The sequence below is a fragment of the Coregonus clupeaformis genome, chromosome 36 (assembly GCF_020615455.1).
Source record: "Coregonus clupeaformis isolate EN_2021a chromosome 36, ASM2061545v1, whole genome shotgun sequence".
Classification (NCBI taxonomy): Eukaryota; Metazoa; Chordata; class Actinopteri; order Salmoniformes; family Salmonidae; genus Coregonus; species Coregonus clupeaformis.
In genome coordinates, this window is record NC_059227.1 from 11,766,140 (window position 1) to 11,786,397 (window position 20,258).

Below are 20,258 nucleotides of genomic sequence, written 5' to 3' on the forward strand. Positions count from 1 at the left end.
AATTCTATTTCTATTCCAGTCAATTCAGAAAGTACACCAAATTCAATTCCACATGTTCCTCAGTGAAAAGTATTGACGAGAATCGGATTTTCAGTCTACTTTCTGAATTTACTGGAATTGAAATGGAAGTAATAATAGCTGTAGTCAGTAGCAACCCTGATGTGGACTATCCTGCCACCAAGGCAACCACTGAATATTCTCCCAGGTATCATAGTCCACATCATTGACAGACCTAAAGGCAAGAGATTGTTTTGCTTGAGAGCAAATTTAACAGAGCAATTGGAAAAGTAAGCTGGAATTCTAGGGATATCACTTCTAATTATAAAAAGGTAAAAAAGCAAACAATGGGTGACCAAGTTAGTTGCACATTTTTTCCCCTCTGCTCTTTCACTCACTTTTGCTCTCTCTCTCTCTCTCTCTCTCTCTCTCTCTCTCTCTCTCTCTCTCTCTCTCTCTCTCTCTCTCACTCTCTCAATGTCCTTTTCTTTTCTTCCGCTCTGTCAGGAGTTGGAGTTTCAGAAGAAGCGGCCCCAGGAGGTGGGCGATAAGTATGTGTCAGTGGTGAGCCAGTTCATCACTGTGGCCAGCTTCAGCTTCTCGGATGTGGAGGATTCTCTCACCGAAGCCAAAGAGCTGGTGAGTGTGTGTGTGTGTTTTTATAGGGCCATGTGGGAGTCTAAGAAGCTGTGCTTCCATATCCATGCCTACATGTATATCTGACTGAGTGTGCCAGTCTTTAGTCTCTGATTGTGTTAGGGGAGTTTGTATGCGTGCCGTGTGTGCTGCAGATTAGGGCTGCCTCAGTTTCCTCATAAGGTACAGTAGCTGTTGAAACAGGCCTCTGTGACCCCTCTGGCCACCCCCTGCGAGGTGTGAGAGTAACATCAGCACAAGGCATGCTGGGAGCTTCCTGTGCTGCCGCCCCTGGCTTCATTATTGGTCCCTACGGGGCCTCAAGAGACTGGGAGAGGAAACATGCCTGGAAATGCTGGCTCCGGCTCCAATTAAACTGTTGCATTTTTCTATAACATGCAAAATTGTGCACTTTTTTAAAAGTATGCTTTGAGATGCTATAGAGATGTTATGTTTGCTTGCAGATGTTAAATATGGTGAGGCGGTGCTGTGCGGATCCTCAGGCCACAGAATACCTCTAGTTGTAGTGAGCCATATACACAGGACCCAAACAGACCCAAAATGCCCCTCTCCCCCAACCCCATCACACCACCCACCGGCACCTGTAGCGTTGCATGCCCCATATGGCAGCGATGAACTCGCATCAAAGGCATAGTGGGAAGAGCAAAGTTACAGGACCCCCCAGGTGCCCCCCACTTCACCCCATACACAACAACAAACACACACGCACACAGTTCTCATTTCTGCCCTAGGCCCAGGTTCACCAGCTGTAATCAGTAGCACATGAAATGTAAGTTAATGAGGGCTTCAAAGCCTTGCTACTGCTGCTCAGCTACCAAGGGAGCAGGACATCACTGTTTTACAGGACCCTAACCCCCACTGTCGTTGTTGTGTTTGTTGGTTTCAAACCCTAGCATTAGAAGGCTTCCTTCCTTCCTTTTAATGACGTGTTAATAATATGACACCAAACACATATAATCAAGGTAGTGGGTCAAAGAAGAGGAGCTGACACTACTACAGACTCATTTACTGTCGTTATATGTCTGGAGAATCCGCACTGTTCTCAATTTCCTAACCCACAACAATTAACTCCTGGTTACATGGTTAGGACTTGTTTTGTCCTTTTGGTTTTTGCAAGCTATGCTCAATGCAGTTGTTTGTGATGGGTGGTTGTTCTGTGTGGTTACAGTTGTTGTTGTTCTGAATAAATGACAGTATGTCTTTCTAGTAGTTGTTCTGTGTGTGTCTGTGCGTTGGTTGGTTGGTTGGTTGGTTGCAAAGCGCTGGCGTTTATTTTGGCCCTGCTGCTGCATCATAAAGCTGATAAACGGTTTGCCGTAATGGTACTGTCGTTGATTCTGTAGTAACATCCTCTGATAACGCAGGTCACACTGATTTAAACACGTCTTGGGAAACCAAGCTCTGATGTAGATACAGTATATTCTACTATGGTCAATATACTCACATTTCTTCTCTGGTCAATATACTCACCTTTCTTCTACAATGCTCTCATTGGTATTGTAAACCAATGTTTGGCCAAGAACAAATGCCTGTGTGGATCAGAAATAACTATACACACACTACCAGAAATAGCAGTACTTAAAGTCAGAACATATAGCCAGAAATGGCTGTATGTTCACATTGTTCTCGGGTCAGAGGTGGTTGCAGTAAAAAACAGTTCTAGGGCCAGTGAATGTTTTAGTGAATCTCTTCTCAATCCCACAGTTCCTGAGGGCGGTGAAGCATTTTGGTGAAGATGCCGGGAAGATGCAGCCGGACGAGTTCTTTGGCATTTTCGACCAGTTTCTGGGGTCGTTCGCTGAGGCGCGTCAGGAAAATGAGAATATGCGCCGACGCAAGGATGAGGAGGAGCGCAGGGCAAAGATGGAGGCTCAGGTGTGTACATACCCGCTAATCCTGAATTTAATTCAGATTTCCCCTGACAATTCTCCCTTATTTCAAAATCTGTGTGCAGTATTGATGTCGCATTTAGTGCTAAAGATCACAACCTCATTTCATTATGGATTTAAGTTACAGCTGTAAGGGTGAACATCACATTATCACAACCAATAATTACAATTTTATTACATCAGATATGTCCCCAGGGCAATTTTCAGATTTTACATTTTTCCTCAAAAGTGGTCTTGAGTCTAACCAATTTCATATTCCATGGCATTTGCTGATTAGATTGCATAACATGCATTAGGAGAGATCTGTAGGAATATATTTCAGATGAATGGGAAAGAATGGTCCCATCCAAAATCAGCTTGCCCGCTTTGAGTCCTTCAACCTGTTCATCTGGCAAAAAGCCTGATGTGTCCTTTCATTCAAGTACAGAAATCAGATAAAATGCTCAATTAGATTAAGAAATGTGCGTCATGCACAGAATGATTGAACATCAGTCTTTTTCATCAGGATATTGGGCTGGATATGTTGGCACTCCTGGTACAAGCCTTGCTCTTGGCTGGTACAAGCCTGGCACACAAGCCCATTTGCTTGTGAACACACTCGACAATGGCTAAACTAGCTACATCCAAACGTCCCATGGCTCAAGATCATATTGGCATGTTTAATGCCAGTTTGACTGATACATGGCATGTAGTCAATATGCAGAACACAAGGTTGACAGGTGGAAATTAGGTGCTTTTTGGAAAATATCACATCAGCTTTTGTTGTTACACCATTTTACCAATACCCCTTTTTCGTCCCCCATATCTTTCTGTCTTTCCTGTCATGATCTCTCCATATTTCCATCTACCCTACGTTTCTGTCTCTCTCGCTCTCTTAGCTGAAGGAGCAGAGAGAGAAGGAGCGGAAGGCACGGAAAGCGAAGCCCAGCGGCGAGGACGACGGCGGAGAGTTTGACGACCTGGTGTCGGCACTGCGCTCCGGCGAGGTCTTCGACAAGGACCTGTCCAAGATGAAACGCAACCGCAAGCGCATCAACAGCCAGCCAGATACTGGCAGGGAGCGGCCAGTCACCAAGCTCAACTTCTGAGACGTCCAGCCCCCTGCCCAGCCCTCCATCCTATGATCCACCCACTGCCCATCTCACAGGCCTATCAACTCAGACAACCCAGCCAGCCACAGGCTGCTTCACCCCTGCTTTTGGCCTATACTGTCATCCGGTGGCAGACGTTGGGAGTGCACGTTCTTGACCCATCAGCCTCAGAGAAACATAAAACCATGGTTCCACTCATCACAGTATAAAGTTCTGAAACATTTTGAGACATTTCAGGCTGTTAACCTCTGAGGTCTGTAGGAGACACCACTTCCATTGATAGTGAATGTTGCGAGGTGGTCTACTGTTCTTCCCCCAAGATGGAACAGAAGGATAAAATGGATATAGACGTTTGTCTGGAAATGAATAACCAAATAAACAGAGTTTGAGGTGGAAGAAGTTTACTAGAACCAGGAAGAGGCCTCTGACAATGCGTGTTATTTGTATTTCAGAAGATATCAAAATGGGAGGACAGAATGACGACACTATCGTGTGTAGGTCACCTGGGGCGTCATTTATAACCGTTGCGTAAATTTCACACTTTTTCACAAATTCCTGGGTGAGCCATTTCTGAAAAGTCTGCACACATATACAAATATTGAGATGTATCAATTTGGCGCACGCCTGACACACGTTTCCTGTTATAAATCAGACCTGTAGTAAAATGGTGACAATAACGCCCTTTATTTGCTGTATAATTTGGAACTATTGGCATTAGGCCACGACATGCAAAATACGATTTGTTGTTCGATATTGAGTTCATCAATAGATTATTGGGTTTCTATTTCCTGCCTTGGTATAGACTCAGATTAAATAGGCAATGATGTCGCGCTCCTATCGCACAGAAAAAACGGTAGCCTGCCCATACTGTCTAATGTTTTGCATAAGCTACCGGTCTATTTACTATGTTGGCAGAATGTTTGAATCTTTAGCAAGAATTTATGCTGTATCTAAATGTAGTAATAGTAATACATTTAGCAGACGCTTTTATCCAAAGCTACTTAGTCATGCGTGCATACATTTTAAGTATGAGTGGTCCCGGGAATAGAAACCATTATGCTGGCGTAGCAAACGCCATGCTCTACTACAGGGTTCTTCAATTCCGGTCCTGGAGGGCCGAAACACTTCTGTTTTTTATTTCTACCTGGTAGTTAATTGCACTCACCTGGTGTCCCAGGTCGGAATTGGCCCCTGATTAGAAGGAGAGGATGAAAAACAGAGGTGTTTCGGCCCTCCAGGACTGGAATTGAAGAACCCTGCTCTACTAACTGAGCCACAGAGGATCACAAATATGATGGATTGCCCGCGAATTCTCAAACATTGTAGAGCAGGCTACAAAAACATGTAATTACAGTAGGCCTATTTCAATGTAAAAGATCAGCTGTTAAATTCGACTGTGTGCTGGTATTATAAACCGCGCTGCCTATAATTTTGCAAAACAACTTGAAATACATATAGCCTATCTATTTACTAGGCTACTAGGTACAATGAAATGGCAGATGCGCATGGTAATTTGTTGTATAGGACTCCTTCGGGAATATGAACCGATCACGGCCAGAAAATGTGAGGAATATATTCTACAATGGTTATGAAAATAACATAAATGGGAAAAAGATTCCTATGTCTAATTATTTTAGATTCTAAAAAATAAAACCGGGAATTTCGCGCTTCTCACTAATGGCAAATGGCTGCATTCTTGTTCATCTGTTTTCCAGTTTTTTATGAATATGCTTTTCATCATATCGTCATTTGCACAAAATACTTGCTTGCTTTACAATATTTCAACCACTAGCAGATGTGCGTAAGCATGGTCTAAAGTTTGGAGAGGAGAGCACATTCTCAGTTCAAGTTACATTTTTATGCGTGAAAACTGGCGAGCACATTTTGGGGTATATTTTGTACATAAGCACGGTTTATAAATGAAGCCCCGCAACTGCTGTGGAAAGTCACTATTTGCTCAGACCTCATCTGATATATACACCTTTATAGCCCATGTAACCCGTGGAAACATATTCTATGTCTGGATGGAATTTATCTGCTTCCAATGACATAGCTTCACTAAACAAACCCCAAATTCATGCTCATTCATGCTTGAACAGACACTATTCATGCTGTGTTTAATGGCAGAATCATTAGGCAGACTGAAATGTACAGGAAACACAACTATTTTTCCAGGCTGGGTGTTGGAATGACATTGGGACTAGGAAGAGAAACCCAAAACCAGTGGAAGATGTATTTTGATCAACTATAGTTGACATTAAGAGGACATTTTACAGAGTGGACAAACTTTTTGTTTTACTTTTTTTTCTGCTGGAATGAGCAATTTTGTATGGGGTGATTTTATAGATTAACTCCCAAGGTAACCAATGATGTGAGTGAATAATTACAGGACAAGAACAAACGTTGTTGTTATATTGGACACCTGCTCATGGAAGTTGATCTTAACCATGCAGATGTTTGAGGGAAATCCAACAGCCTTGTCTGCCATTTTCACAAAACTGTGGACGCTCATGTCAGACTCTATGCATACATACAATGTTGGTTGTTTGCCCCCCCTCATCCCATATATTTCATGTTGTATGTAATTAATTTAAAAACATATCCAGTCAATGCAATACTACTCAGCCCTTCTTTTCCTTTCACAGGAGTGCCCTCGTCCAGCTTTAACTGTGTGGCATATTCTCTTTCACAATTTGAGATACCTCCATTGGGCTTCTATAATTTAAATATGGCCTTCCATTTTATAATAGAGCTGAAGTTAATAAATGGGAAAAATACAGGTTGTGGTATTTTTATTTCAAATCATGGTGAAAATAACATTGTAAAAAGTCCCAATCACTGCAGAATGTGTCTATGAATGCATACATAAACACATGCTTTTAAAAATTTAACATCAGCCTCCTTCATAGTCACTTGGCTACCTTAGTTGAAAATGTTTGTATAGCACCATCTTGAGCCCAATATGTTCCACATTGGCTTTGTAGCACTTCTGGCATGACACTGACATTGATTTGCACATCACCTTAAAGGGGGGCTGAACTGACTGATTTCGCCACGGTTTTCCTCCTCATCGTAAATGTGACTCCGGAGATGAGATTCTGTCATGGGGGTGTGGTTTATAATATATGCCGTTTAACAGACGCTTTAAAGTGACTGACGTGTGCATATCACAGTTTGGTGGCACCTTAATTGGGGAGGACGGGCTCGTGGTAATGGCTGGAGTTGAATGGTATCAAACACATGCTCTTCCTGATGTTGTAGGCACGATGCATTGATAATGAAGGGGGCTGTGCTTTTTTACCAATTGGTTCTCCTCTGTCGCAGAGCGAAACATTTTTTGGTTCAGTTCCTCTAACTGAGCTCTTTAAAATATAAAATGTCTGTTATAATAAATCAAAACTGTAACCCCTCAGCAACATATAGCAACATGAAAATCCCAAAAAGTTTTCACAGGAAATTACATCCTTTCAAGAAGTCAACATAGCACCTTAAGTTACAATAGTAGATCTCAGGATAGAGAACGAAAGATCATCTGGACAAAACTAATTCCCAATGCTGCAGATTAATTCATCATGAGTAAATTATAAAGCATTTGCACAAGATGCAGTGTAAACCCCAACATGTGGAATCTCATTGGTCAGAAAGTATTGCCCATCTATAACATTTTTTACAATTTATTTGAACTCTTATGGTCCTCTGCTTTTCTTGGCTGGAGATGCACTCAAACGTTGTTATGGACAATGGTAGCTGCTCTTATTTCAGGAGGAAACCAAGTTTTAGCTTGTCGTCACTTTCCTGCACAAAGCTGGCCACGCCAGTGTAGTGTGCTCTGCCAGCCACCTCAACCACCACAGCCTTGAAATCTCCACATATGGTTTCCTATGCAAAATGGAGAGAAAAGTAATTGGGTGCATTTCAGGTAGACAATTATAGAACTTTGCTTTAAATAGAATCTGCATAAAAATAGAATTTAACATGCTGTACTATTATTGTACTAGTTTGGGGAAAGCTTTTATGTGTGTGTGTCAAATGTCTTTGCAATCATTGCACCAATTATTCAGTAATGTAAACACTACAGAGCGCAGCAACAAGTCAGTGGCCTTCGAAGATCAGTGATCGAAATGCTGTGTTTTGCAAAGACGCAGTTATCAGTATTTCTCCCCCCCATGTACAGTATGCTCTTATTTGCTCCTTTGCACCTGCAGCACTATCAAGTCTGCATAGTGCATACAGCCCTTCTGCTATCCTGAAATGAATATCAATATAACAAGACAAAACATCCATTTGAGATATCATTGTGTTGATGAAACCAAGCTTAATTGAAAACTTCCAAAAAGGCTTTTAGAGGCATGAAAATATATTGGAGACGGCCCTCATACCTGAACTGCTTTGCCAGTGAACAGAGATCCTGTGGCCCCGCTCTGGAAGTGCCTAGTCTGATTGAGTTGGATGAGGCCTTTATGGTACTGGAGAGCCACACGGGCAGTGACCCCTGAACCTGTAGGGCTTCTGTCCACCTAGCCCATGAGACGTGTCAGAGAACCAAAAGGGAAACAAAATCAGACCACATTCATGAAAGATGTCTTGCTATAGTTGCAATTAACTTAAACTCTTCTAATTTGGATATCAAAGGACTATTATTTACAAATCACTGTCTACTTCTGTCTCCAATGTTTATCTATGCTTGCCTTTACTTTTATTTTAAACCTTACTTCAAATCATGTGGTGATATGACTGGTATCATAGGTATCATGTACAGTAGCTTCTGTTTAAGGCTACTGTACCGTGGCAGGAGTTCAAGTTTGTTGTACCTGGGCATCTGCAAACACACACATGTTAGCAGTGGGCTCTTGGGAATAGGCATCTTTTCCGTCCGTGAGGATGGTGCCATAGAGGAAGGCTAGGTCCTCACTGGTTGGGTGGTGCAGTTTCACCTAGGGGATCCACACATTCACAGGGTTACTAATCTCCTAGGTTGCAGGATTCAGGACATTGAGGTGAACGTTGAGTGGCCGTTAAACTGCAAATGTACAGTTGGGCTAGAACAAATCCTTACCTGAGATTTGACAGAGTTGGTCACTGCAGTAGCTGCATCCACCAGATCCCTGGTCTTGGACTTGTTGATGTCCAGGCCAAATCTCTCTGCACTTACAAATGCATAGAATGCTCCTCCGTAGCTTATATCAACAGTGACTTCATCATGCCCAGGCACAGCTACAATCACATCTGATAAAAAGAGATTTAGCCTCAATAGCCAAAGGCAACCAACCTCCAGCAGCCAGCATAGTGTAAAGTAATTTGAGATGGTGATACCTTGTATTCTACTAGAGTCCGTTTTAAATTATCACAGAACACAGATCCATATTTCCTCATTGCAACGCTATATGCAATATTACTATGTATTGAAATGATTGTCAGCAAAGAACGTAACTTACCTGTTGCAAATGCAAACGCTGGAACACTGTGGAACCTCACACCTCCGGTTTTACCATTGGAGTACTCCACAAATGCCTTAACCAGGCCACATGGACAGTGTATATTCACCTGCGTCTCTGGCGACCTTGGCTCTTGAACAAGTTTGTAGTCTACAGCGAACCTCCCAAGAGCAATGATTGCGTGGCCACACATGGTACTGTAACCTTCATTGTGCATGAAAAGAACCCCCAAGTCGGCTTCAGGTATCTCACTCTCCACGACCAGGGCTCCGTACATATCATAGTGTCCCCTTGGTTCGAACATCAACGCTCTCCGTAGGTAGTCCAGATGCTCTCTCACGTAGCGTCGTTTGGATAGCACACTCTCGCCCTTTACCTCCGGGTAACCACTTAGGATAATGCGCAAAGGCTCTCCACCTGTGTGCATGTCTACCACAGAGAGTACCGGTCCTTCGTGGGGTGGAAGCTCCATCTGATTTGGACAAAAACATTCAACCAGAAGGTTTGCATGCAATCTTCTGTGGTGTAATAATTGATTTGGCGCACTTAAATGATCACTAGGTAATGGGAATGCAACAATCTCATCCATTGTGTTTATTTACCTGAAGTTAGGGCCCTGTGTTTTGCAAATCATGTGACACAATAATATTTTATCCTCTATTTAAAGCCGAATCCAGAAATTAGAATTACATAAAAAATTTAAGCAATTATCTGAGGATGGTGCTGGACCATCTGACATGAAAATGGGACAGTTTGATGAAAAAGCTTTAAATAAAAGTTAATACAGCAGGGTTGGGGTTAATTCCACAAATTAAATTCCCTCTACCTGTACATTCCATTTAATTCAATTCAAATTCCAGGTCAGTCTTTGAATTCAGAGATGGGGGTGGGGAGTGGCGAACTTGACAACCTCACAACGACTTGGGGGCAGAGGGTTCAGAACAACGACGACAAAAACTGTATACAAAACATATATACATTGAGTATACAAAACACTAAGAACACCTGCTCTTTCCATGACATAGACTGACCAGGCAAAACCAGGTGAAAGGTATGATCCCTTATTGATGTCACTTCCACTTTAATCAGTGTAGATGAAGGGGAGGAGACAGGTTAAAGAAGGATTTTTAAGCATTGAGTGGGCAAGACAAAAGATTGAAGTGCCTTTTGAACAGGGTATGGTAGTAGGTGCCAGGCGTACCGGTTTGTGTCAAGAACTGCAGCGCTCCTGGGTTTTTCACGCTCAACAGTTTCCTGTGTGTATCAAGAATGGTCCACCACCCAAAGGTCATTCAGCCAACTTGACACAACTGTGGGAAGCAATGGAGTGAACATGGGCCAGCATCCCTGTGGAATGCTTTCGACACCTTATAGAGTCCATGCCCCAATGAATTGAGGCTGTTCTGAGGGCAGGTGTTACTGATTTTTGGTATACTCAGTGTATATACCACCACCTAGTGGTAGTGGGAGGGCAAAGGAGGCAGGTACTCGAGCACAGGTAGACCCCTATCTGTGAACATGCCTGCACCCTCCTGAACACCAGTCTCCCCCCAACCACGGGACTGATTTGACCCTCCCTCGTCTTACTACAGGGCAATTCCATGGTAACGGAATTACGCTGAGACTCAGGTTTTTCACTTTAGAATGTATACCAAACAAAAACCATTGATTTCAAAGTTTAACAAACGATAGAAATATATGCACAAGGACTGCTTTTAACAATTTCCCCAGAAAAGTTGACAAAAACACTTTTACAGGAAGAACTGTGCCGATACAAAGTTTGGTAACAGAACAGAACTAAGGGAGATTTTGCCGTAAGATGTCTTAAGTTTTGAGGGAGCGTGCAATTTGCATGCTGACTGCAGGAATGTCCACCAGAGCTGTTGCCAGAGAATTGACTGTTCACTGCTCTACCATAAGCCACCTCCGTAATTTTAGAGAATTTGGCAGTACGTCTAACTGCAGACCACGTGTATGGCGTCATGTTGGTGAGCGGTTTGCTGATGTCATCGTTGTGAACAAAGTGCCCCATGGTGGGGTTATGGTATGGGCAGGCATAAGCTACGGACAACAAACACAATTGCATTTTATCAATGACAATTTGAATGCACTTAGATACCGTGACGAGATCCTGAGGCCCATTGTCGTCCATTCATCAGCCGCCATCACCTCATGTTTCAGCATGATAATGCACGGCCCCATGTCGCAAGGGTCTGTACACCAGTCCTGGAAGCTGAAAATGTTCTTCCATGGCCCGCATACTCACCAGACATGTCACCCATTGAGCATGTTTGGGATGCTCTGGATTGATGTGTACCACAGTGCGTACCAGTTCCCCCGCAATATCCAGCAACTTCGCACAGCCATTGAAGAGGAGTGGGGCAACATTCCACAGGCCACAATCAACAGCCTGATCTACCAGCTGGCAGAAGATGGCGCCGGAGGGGATGGCTGCCGTTTTATGGACTCTTAACCAACCGTGCTATTTGGTGTGTTTTTTCGTATTGTTTGTAACTTATTTTGTACATAATGTTGCTGCTACCGTCTCTTATGACCGAAAATAGTTAATGGACATCAGCACAGCGATTACTCACCTTGAACTGGACAAATAATTTTTATTTAATGAGTCGGACGAGAGGGATTTGCTCCAGACACCCGACAGGGCCCTCATCCCAGTCATTCGCAGTAGAAAGAAAATAAGATTGCGGAAGGAGATCGGGGTGCTTGGTAAGGAACCGGCAACGAGTGGCTAATCTGCCTTTGCCATCGATACTATTGGCCAACTTATAATCGCTTGATAATAAAGTGGACGAACTACAGGCACGAATATCCTGCCAACCGGACATTAAAAACTGTAATATCTTATGTTTCACCGAGTCGTGGCTGAACGATAACATACAGCTGGCGGGTTATACACTGTATCGGCAGGATAGAACAGCAGCCTCTGGTAAGACAAGGGGTGGCGGTCTATGTATATTTGTAAACAAAAGCTGGTGCACGATATCTAAGGAAGTCTCGAGGTTTTGCTCGCCTGAGGAAGAGTATCTCATGATAAGCTGTAGACCACACTATCTACCAAGAGAGTTTTCATCTATATTCTTCATAGCTGTCTATTTACCACCACAAACTGATGCTGGCACTTAGACCGCACTCAATTAACTGTATACGGCCATAAGCAAACAGGAAAACGCTCATCCAGAGGCAGCGCTCCTAGTGGCTGGGGACTTTAATGCAGGGAAGCTTAAATCTGTTTTACCTAATTTCTACCAGCATGTTAAATGTGCAACCAGAGGGAAAAAAACTCTAGACCACCTTTACTCCACACACAGAGACGAGTACAAAGCTCTCCCTCGCCCTCCATTTGGCAAATCTGACCATATTTCTACCCTCCTGATTCCTGCTTACAAGCAAAAACTAAAGCAGGAAGCACCAGTGACTCGGTCAAAAGTAGTCAGATGAAGCAGATGCTAAGCTACAGGACTGTTTTGCTAGCACAGACTGGAATATGTTCCGGGATTCTTCCGATGGCATTGAGGAGTACACCACATCAGTCACTGGCTTCATCAATAAGTGCATCGATGACGTCGTCCCCACAGTGACTGTACGTACCCCAACCAGAAGCCATGGATTACAGGCAACATCCGCACCAAGCTAAAGCTGCCGCTTTCAAGGAGTAGGACTCTAACCCGGAAGCTTATAAGAAATCCCGCTATGCCCTCCGACGAACCATCAAACAGGCAAAGCGTCAATACAGGACTAAGATCGAATCGTACTACACCGGCTCTGACGCTCGTCGGATGTGTCAGGGCTTGCAAACTATTACAGACTACAAAGGGAAGCACAGCCACGAGATGCCCAGTGACACGAGCCTACCATACGAGCTAAATTACTTCTATGCTCACTTCGAGGCAAATAACACTGAAACATGCATGAGAGCATCAGCTGTTCCGGACGACTGTGTGATCACGCTCTCCGTAGCCGATGTGAGTAAGACCTTTAAACAGGTCAACATTCACAAGGCCGCAGGGCCAGACGGATTACCAGGACGTGTAGTCCGACCATGCGCTGACCAACTGGCAAGTGTCTTCACTGACATTTTACACCTCTCCCTGTCGGAGTCTGTAATACCAATATGTTTCAAGCAGACCACTATAGTCCCTGTGCCCAAGAACACTAAGGTAACCTGCCTAAATGACTACCGACCTGTAGCACTCATATCTGTAGCCATGAAGTGCTTTGAAAGGCTGGTCATGGCTCACATCAACACCATTATCCCAGAAACCCTAGACCCACTCCAATTTGCATACCGCCCCAACAGATCCACAGATGATGCAATCTCTATTGCGCTCCACACTGCCCTTTCACACCTGGACAAAAGGAACACCTATGTGAGAATACTATTCATTGACTACAGCTCAGCGTTCAACACCATAGTGCCCTCAATGCTCATCACTAAGCTAAGGACCCTGGGACTAAACACCTCCCTCTGCAACTGGATCCTGGACTTCCTGATGGGCCGCACCCAAGTGGTAAGGGTAGGTAACAACACATCCGCCACGTTGATCCTCAACACAGAGGCCCCTCAGGGGTGCGTGCTCAGTCCCCTCCTGTACTCCCTGTTCACTCATGACTGCATGGCCAGGCACAACTCCAACACCATCATTAAGTTTGCTAATGACTCAACAGTGGTAGGCCTGATCACCGACAACGATGAGACAGCCTATAGGGAGGAGGTCAGAGACCTGGCCGTGTGGTGCCAGGACAATAACCTCTCCCTCAACGTGATCAAGACAAGGGAGATGATTGTGGACTACAGGAAAAAGAAGAGGACTGAGCATACCCCCATTCTCATCGACGGGGCTGTAGTGGAGTAGGTTGAGAGCTTAAAGTTTCTTGGTGTCCACGTCACCAACAAACTAACATGGTCCAACACACCATCGAGAGCATCCTGACTGGTTGCATCACTGCCTGGTATGGCAACTGCTCGGCCTCTGATCGCAAGGCACTACAGAGGTTAGTGCGTACGGCCCAGTACATCACTGGGGCCTAGATTCCTGCCATCCCGGACCTCTATACCAGGCGGTGTCAGAGGAAGGCCCTAAAAATTGTCAAAGACTCCAGCCACCCTAGTCATAGACTGTTCTCTCTGCTACCGCACGGCAAGCAGTACCGGAGCGCCAAGTCTAGGTCCAAGAGGCTTCTAAGCAGCTTCTACCCCCAAGCCATAAGACTACTGAACATCTAATCAAATGGCTACCCAGACTATTTGCATTACCCCCTCCCTCCTCTCCCTCTTTTATGCTGCTGCTACTCTCTGTTTATTATCTACGCATAGTCACTTTAATAACTCTACCTACATGTACATATTACCTCAATTACCTCGACTAACCGGTGCCCCCGCACATTGACTCGATACCGGTACCCCCTGTATATAGCCTCGCTATTGTTATTTTACTGCTGCTCTTTAATTATTTGTTACTTTTATTTTATATTTTTTAATTTTGTATTTTAAAAAAATAATAATTAAATTCTTTCTTAAAACTGCATTGTTGGTTAAGGGCGTGTAAGTAAGCATTTCACTGTAAGGTCTACACCTGTTGTATTCGGTGCATGTGACAAATAAGATTTGATTTGATTTGATTTAACTCTATGCTAAGGATATGTGTGGCCCTGCATGTGGCAAATGGTGGTCACGCCAGATACTGACTGGTTCTGATCCACGCCCCTACCTTTTTTTAAAGGTATCTGTGCATATCTGCATTCCCAGTCATGTGAAATTCATAGATTAGGGCCTAATTAATTCATTTCAATTGACTTTTTTCCTAATATGAACGTGGTATTCGTGCTTATTTTTGTGACAAATCTTCGAAAAACTCAGTAAAATCTTTGAAATTGTTGCATGTTGCGTTTATATTTTTGTTGAGTATAGAATGAAGTGTATTGAATTGAGTTAAAAAAAACTAAACACCTACAGATAAACAGTATAAAACACCATTCAAAACCATTTTTCAAGGTAGCCTATAAAGTTAACGGTAGTTCCAACTATGCTATTAGTGTAAAGCATGCGTAGAGTTGTTTACCTACTTTGTAAAATCCAATCCTGCTATTTACGTTCAAGGAACTCTGCTTTCCGTTTCTTTCAGTTCTGTTTCGCCGACAGCGCAAGAAACGACATTTCCGGATGCAAATGTCAAAAGCCTTCAAAATAAAAGTAAAAGAAACATTACTTTTTTTATGAAATTGAATTTTGTATCAATGGCTTCTAATATTATTATTTCAAGCAAATGTGACAAATTATTAATGAAAACAAGAAAAATGTGGGATTTCAACTCAATTATTTCATACCAATAAGAACAAATACAATAGTGAGACTGGTATTTATGGGCCTGTAGCAGTAGCGTCACGTGATATCTCCAGCAGGTGGCGTTGTTGTCAACATTTTCCAAAGACCTTGGTTCTATTTGAGACAGTTTTACATTGCAAACTCCAGTACATAAATCCAAACTCGATAGGAAATGATTGTGTATTGGTTTTGATAGACGAAATCAACATGCACACGCCGACGCATGTGCATGGCCGGTTTGGGGCCGGTGATAGGTTGTTTACACAGCCATCCCAAGTCCTATTGGAATACAGTATCCGTTTCTGAAGGTCAGGGAAAGGTTCGAGTGGATCACTTTTGTCAAGTCCTTGACTATCGTTGGTCACCGTCTTTCAAATTGTGTTGCATTCTGGTGCGAAAAATTGTCCGGTTTACGCCTACATGTCGACTGCATGAACTTTACAAAAATCATGTGATCAAAGGTCTTGACTGCAACGGTGAATCCCAACGTGTTGCTGACATAACTCCGAGGGTGACTTAATTCCAGAGTGGTGATGGCCTCAATAACCAATGAACTTCTGGACACACTCCTGACATGAATGATGCAATTCATGGTCCATTTTTACATAATAAAACGAGAATGAAATTCAAATGAATAAATCCCCCCTGTTGTTTTACAAAATACTAACCTCAGTAATCACTAAACATTTAATTTGGGAGATATTTCATCTGTTACATGTGTCTAGTCTCGAAATCAGACATAAATAAATGCACGTGGCACATAATTAGGCACTCTCCATTCTTTCGTATGAAATTGTGCAAACTCCAAACATATGCAGTGGGTGTTGGGATAACACTTCGCTCTGAAACCTGCAGGCTTGTTGTCTAGATAATTTTGTGCCGATGGCAAAGGAGAGTGTGAACGTGCAAATGGAAGGCCAAGGAGAAGGGGGTTATTTGGGATTCAGCCAAGTTTCTGCAGCTCTAGAACAACATCATCTTGCATCTATGACCTGCATTGTGGGAGGCTCTATTGTCAACCAATCATTGTTTTTTTTGTTTTTTTTACCCACGCGAACGTAAGCAAAGACGACTGAAATGCAGTGGTGGAAAAAGTACCCAATTGTCATACTTTATTAAAAGTAAAGCTACCTTAATAGAAAATGACTCAAGTAAAAGTGAAAGTCCTTCAGTAAAATACTACTTGAGTAAAAGTCTAAAAGTATTTGGTTTTAAATATACCTAAGTATAAAAAGTAAATGTAATTGCTAAAATATACTTAAGTATCAAAAGTAAAAGTATACATCATTTAAAATTCCTTATATGAAGCAAACCAGACTTCACAATTTTTTTTTATTTTTTTTTATTTACAGATAGCCAGGGGCACACTCCAACACTCAGACATAATTTACAAACAACCTTGTGCTTAGTGAGTCAGCCAGAACAGAGGCATTAGGGATGACCAGGGATATTATCTTGATAAATGCGTGAATTGAACCATTTTCCTGTCCTGCTAAGCATTCAAAATGTAAGGAGTACTTTTGGGTGTCAGGGAAATTTATGGCGTAAAAGGTACATTGATTTCTTTAGGAATTTAGTGAAGTAAAAATTGTCAAAAATATAAATAGTAAAGTAAAGTACAGATACCCCCAAAAACTACTTAAGTATTACTTGAGTACTTTACACCACTGCTGAAATGGAACCAATTTGCCGCGATTCATGTGCCACAATTCATACATCCAATAACAAGCACCGAGCTCTGTTGACAGAGCGACTTTTGAGCATTTTACATGTTGTGGTGGTCCTCTGCAAAGTTGTTTCCGCGGTCGCAAGAAGCAACATTAACATGACACGAACTGAATTAAATGTAAAAGGCATTGAAAATAAAACGCTTGGGGTACGCTCAGTGCTTCGTTGTCATTTCACAGTGGTACGATTATTTCTGTGAGAAATCTAATAAAAACATCAGGAATTTTGAAAAGCGGATACTAAGATGTGAAAATACTACATGTCATGTCTGTAAATCGATATATATCTTTCCTTTATAATGTTATATGTCCTACGGATTCAAGAAGAAAGATGACGAGTTCAACGGTGAGCCTGTCATTGTCAGTTAGCCTTTTAATTCTTGCACAGCATCCAGTTTAGTTTATGCCATGCTATTTTCCAGATTTTTGACCACTTTTTTCTCTGGCCTTCATTGATTTAGTCACCCTCATTTTGGCCATTCTCCAATAACTTTTGAACGGATTATAATAGCGACATGAGGTTTGGACCATGGTTTTTCTTAGAGGAGTATCTACACAACTAACATACAGTATTTTACCCATTGGTCAAAATACATGTTTTTGATTGAACACCCTAAACATTATATTAATATATATATATATATATTGTGACGTCACGAGAGGCTACACAGCTTTCAGCGGGATTGCTCAAGTAGTGCAAGGAGACAAGGTTCAAACAAAACAAGGATTTTATTATAGGTCTTGGGAAATTAACGAAAATATAACAAAATTCTGTTCTCTTGTGGCTCTTTAAGGGTTAACAGTTCAGGGATGTCTCTTCCACATCCAAAATCATAATTCTCACTCGCTCAGATAACTTTTCCCCAGCCTTACTGTAGTCCACGTTGCAGCTAGTGGCCAACCCAGCAAAAAGTCCTTCCAAATGTCTCTCACGTATTTCCACAGGTGCATATATCCAAAGGTGAGTATTTCCCAAAGGTAAGTATCTCCAAATCCTTATATTCCTCATGGAAGTGGACGTGCAGCACTCTTGTCCTCCAGAGAGCCCAGGTTGGAGACTGTGTCTCTTCCCTTCCCCAAACCTTCAGCTCATCAGCTCCTCATTTGTTTCAGCTGCGTGGGAAGATTGGCCATAGAGGGGGTGGAGTTCCCGACCATGCCAGCAGATGGAGCCATAGCTGTCTGGGTTTGCAGCCACCTCAGGGGGATGTAACGTCCCTCCAGGACACAGCCTCTCGTGACATCACACATCCCCTCCTCGGGACCGACTTCCTCGTCGGGGTAAAGGCAGCGAAGAAGGCATCACGCCGGGAGAGGGCGTCCGCATTGCCGTGGTGCTTGCCAGACTGCTCTCTCTTCAACTCCTCCAACTCTAGGACCAGGGACTCAGCCTCCTGTTGTCTCTCCTTGAGTTTCTTACTGAACGCATCAGCCTTGGTTTTAGCAGAGTTTAGCTTCTGTTGAGCAGCTTTCAGTTCCTTCTCTCTCTCTGCCTCCGCATTCTTCATCTTGTTCTCCAACACCTTGTACTTCTCCTCTGCCTTCTTCTGGACCTCCTTACTACTGCGCAGGGTCTCCTCACACTCCTCGATGGTCCTGCGCAGCCTCTCCAGCTCCTCCTGTTGCTTAGGGAAGGAGCTCTGTTGGAGTTTAGCCTGGAGGATATCTAACTCTTCTGTCTTCATGTCTAACTGTTGCTTTAACAAACGATACCTCTCAGCGGTCCCCTTCAGACCAGACAGTTCTTTGTCCAGATTCTGTCGCTCCGTCTCTGTGTCGGTCTGGGCACCTGCCCTCCCTATCAGAGCCCGGGCGGGAGTGAGTAATTCGGAGGATTGCACCGGAGCCTTCCCAGGATGAGTCTTGCCTCTCCGTTTCCGAGGTACTCGGGTTATCCTCTCCTGAGACTCTCTCCAGAGTGGGTAAAAGGCTGGGCAGTCTCGTCCAATTAGGACAGGGACGGGAGGGAATCAACCACCCCCGCCGTCGTGTGTATGGTTCCCCGTGTGCTGGTCATTGTAAGTTCAGTAATGGGGTATTCTCTGGTGTCCCCATGGACACAGGAAACTGGGAGGACTTTCCCCGGGGGTCAGACACGTTGGGCCCACCAAATCCTTACGCACCAGGGTGGCCCGGCTACCAGAATCCAGTAAGGCCTCCACATCATGGTGATTCACAGTTACCGGGCAGGTGGGGGGTCGATCTGGGCCGCCATCTACGACTCCCAAGAGCGAGGCAAAACGGTGTGTGGGTGCTGAGCTGGAGGACTCCGCAGTGGGCATAGGTTCATCGGCTGGTTTCCCACACTGCCAGGAGATATGTCCCATCTCCCCACACCGGTAACACTGTCGAGTTTCCCCCCTCCTGGTGTACTCTTCTTGGACCCGCCTGGTTTCTGGCTCCCCCTGGAGCCGGGATAAGTCCTGGCGTGGCTGGGTTCGAGACCTTGGGGTCCTTTGGACGGGTTCTTCCCATTTGTGGTGGGGCCGCCCTCCTGGGGTCTTTTCGGGAAGCATTCAGCATCTCCGCTGTGGCCTGGTACTTTTCCACAGCTTCCACGGTCAGATCAGCCGTGGTCAAGGCCTGTTGACTGATGAACCGTTTTGCCTCATAAGGCAGGGCGCGTAGGTAACGATCCACCACAACGGCCTCCACCACCGCCGCTGCTGTATTCCTCTGCGGATCCAGCCATTTCCTTGCGATTCGGACAAGTTCATGCATCTGCGCCCGAGGAGGTTGGTCTGGTTGGAAGGTCCAGCTGTGAAAGCGCTGGGCCATACCAAACTTTGTGAGTCCATATCTGCTGAGGATCTCAGACTTCAGGGCATCATAGTCAGTAACCTGGTCAGGGCCCAGGTCCCGGACAGCATTCAGCGATTCCCCGGTTAGAAAGGGGGCTAACAGACCAACCCACTGTTGCTTGGGCCAGGCTTCCCTAGTGGCCGTGGCCTCAAATGCATGCAGGTATGCCTCAATGTCATCGGTAGCTCCCATCTTAGATATAAAGTCACTTGCCTTTATTGGGCGGGTATTTTGGACAACCCTCTGTCTCTGCAACTGCAATTCCTCTGCCTTCAGAAGGTTGGCTTTCTTTTGCTCCTCCAAGAGAGCCACGTTTG

At 44.0% G+C, this 20,258-nt stretch overlaps 2 protein-coding genes across 6 annotated transcripts in view; one reads left to right on the forward strand and one right to left on the reverse strand.

Moving 5' to 3' along the window:
* LOC121552884 (disheveled-associated activator of morphogenesis 1-like) overlaps positions 1–4,776 on the forward strand; it is a 141,271-nt gene extending 136,495 nt beyond the window's left edge. For all 4 annotated transcript variants that reach the window (XM_045211257.1, XM_041865978.2, XM_045211259.1 and 1 more), the window contains 3 exons: positions 505–636; positions 2,359–2,529; positions 3,422–4,776. In XM_045211257.1, the coding sequence (XP_045067192.1) occupies positions 505–636; positions 2,359–2,529; positions 3,422–3,631 (513 nt within the window). In that variant the 3' untranslated portion in view covers positions 3,632–4,776. The remainder of the gene's footprint in view (positions 1–504; positions 637–2,358; positions 2,530–3,421) is intronic.
* Positions 4,777–6,411: 1,635 nt separating this feature from the next.
* On the reverse strand, positions 6,412–15,241 carry LOC121552883 (trans-L-3-hydroxyproline dehydratase). 2 transcript variants are annotated; one of them, XM_041865975.2, is made up of 6 exons: positions 15,154–15,241; positions 9,070–9,541; positions 8,691–8,860; positions 8,446–8,568; positions 8,014–8,151; positions 6,412–7,513 (listed from the first exon to the last, which is right to left on the reverse strand). In XM_041865975.2, the coding sequence occupies exons 2-6, from the start codon at positions 9,539–9,541 to the stop codon at positions 7,388–7,390; spliced, it is 1,029 nt and encodes a 342-aa protein (XP_041721909.1). In that variant the 5' UTR covers positions 15,154–15,241; the 3' UTR covers positions 6,412–7,387. The 2 variants fall into 2 exon arrangements, with proteins under 2 accessions (XP_041721909.1, XP_041721910.1); XM_041865976.2 differs by having other exon boundaries at positions 15,150–15,240.
* Between the last annotated feature and the right edge of the window lie 5,017 nt (positions 15,242–20,258).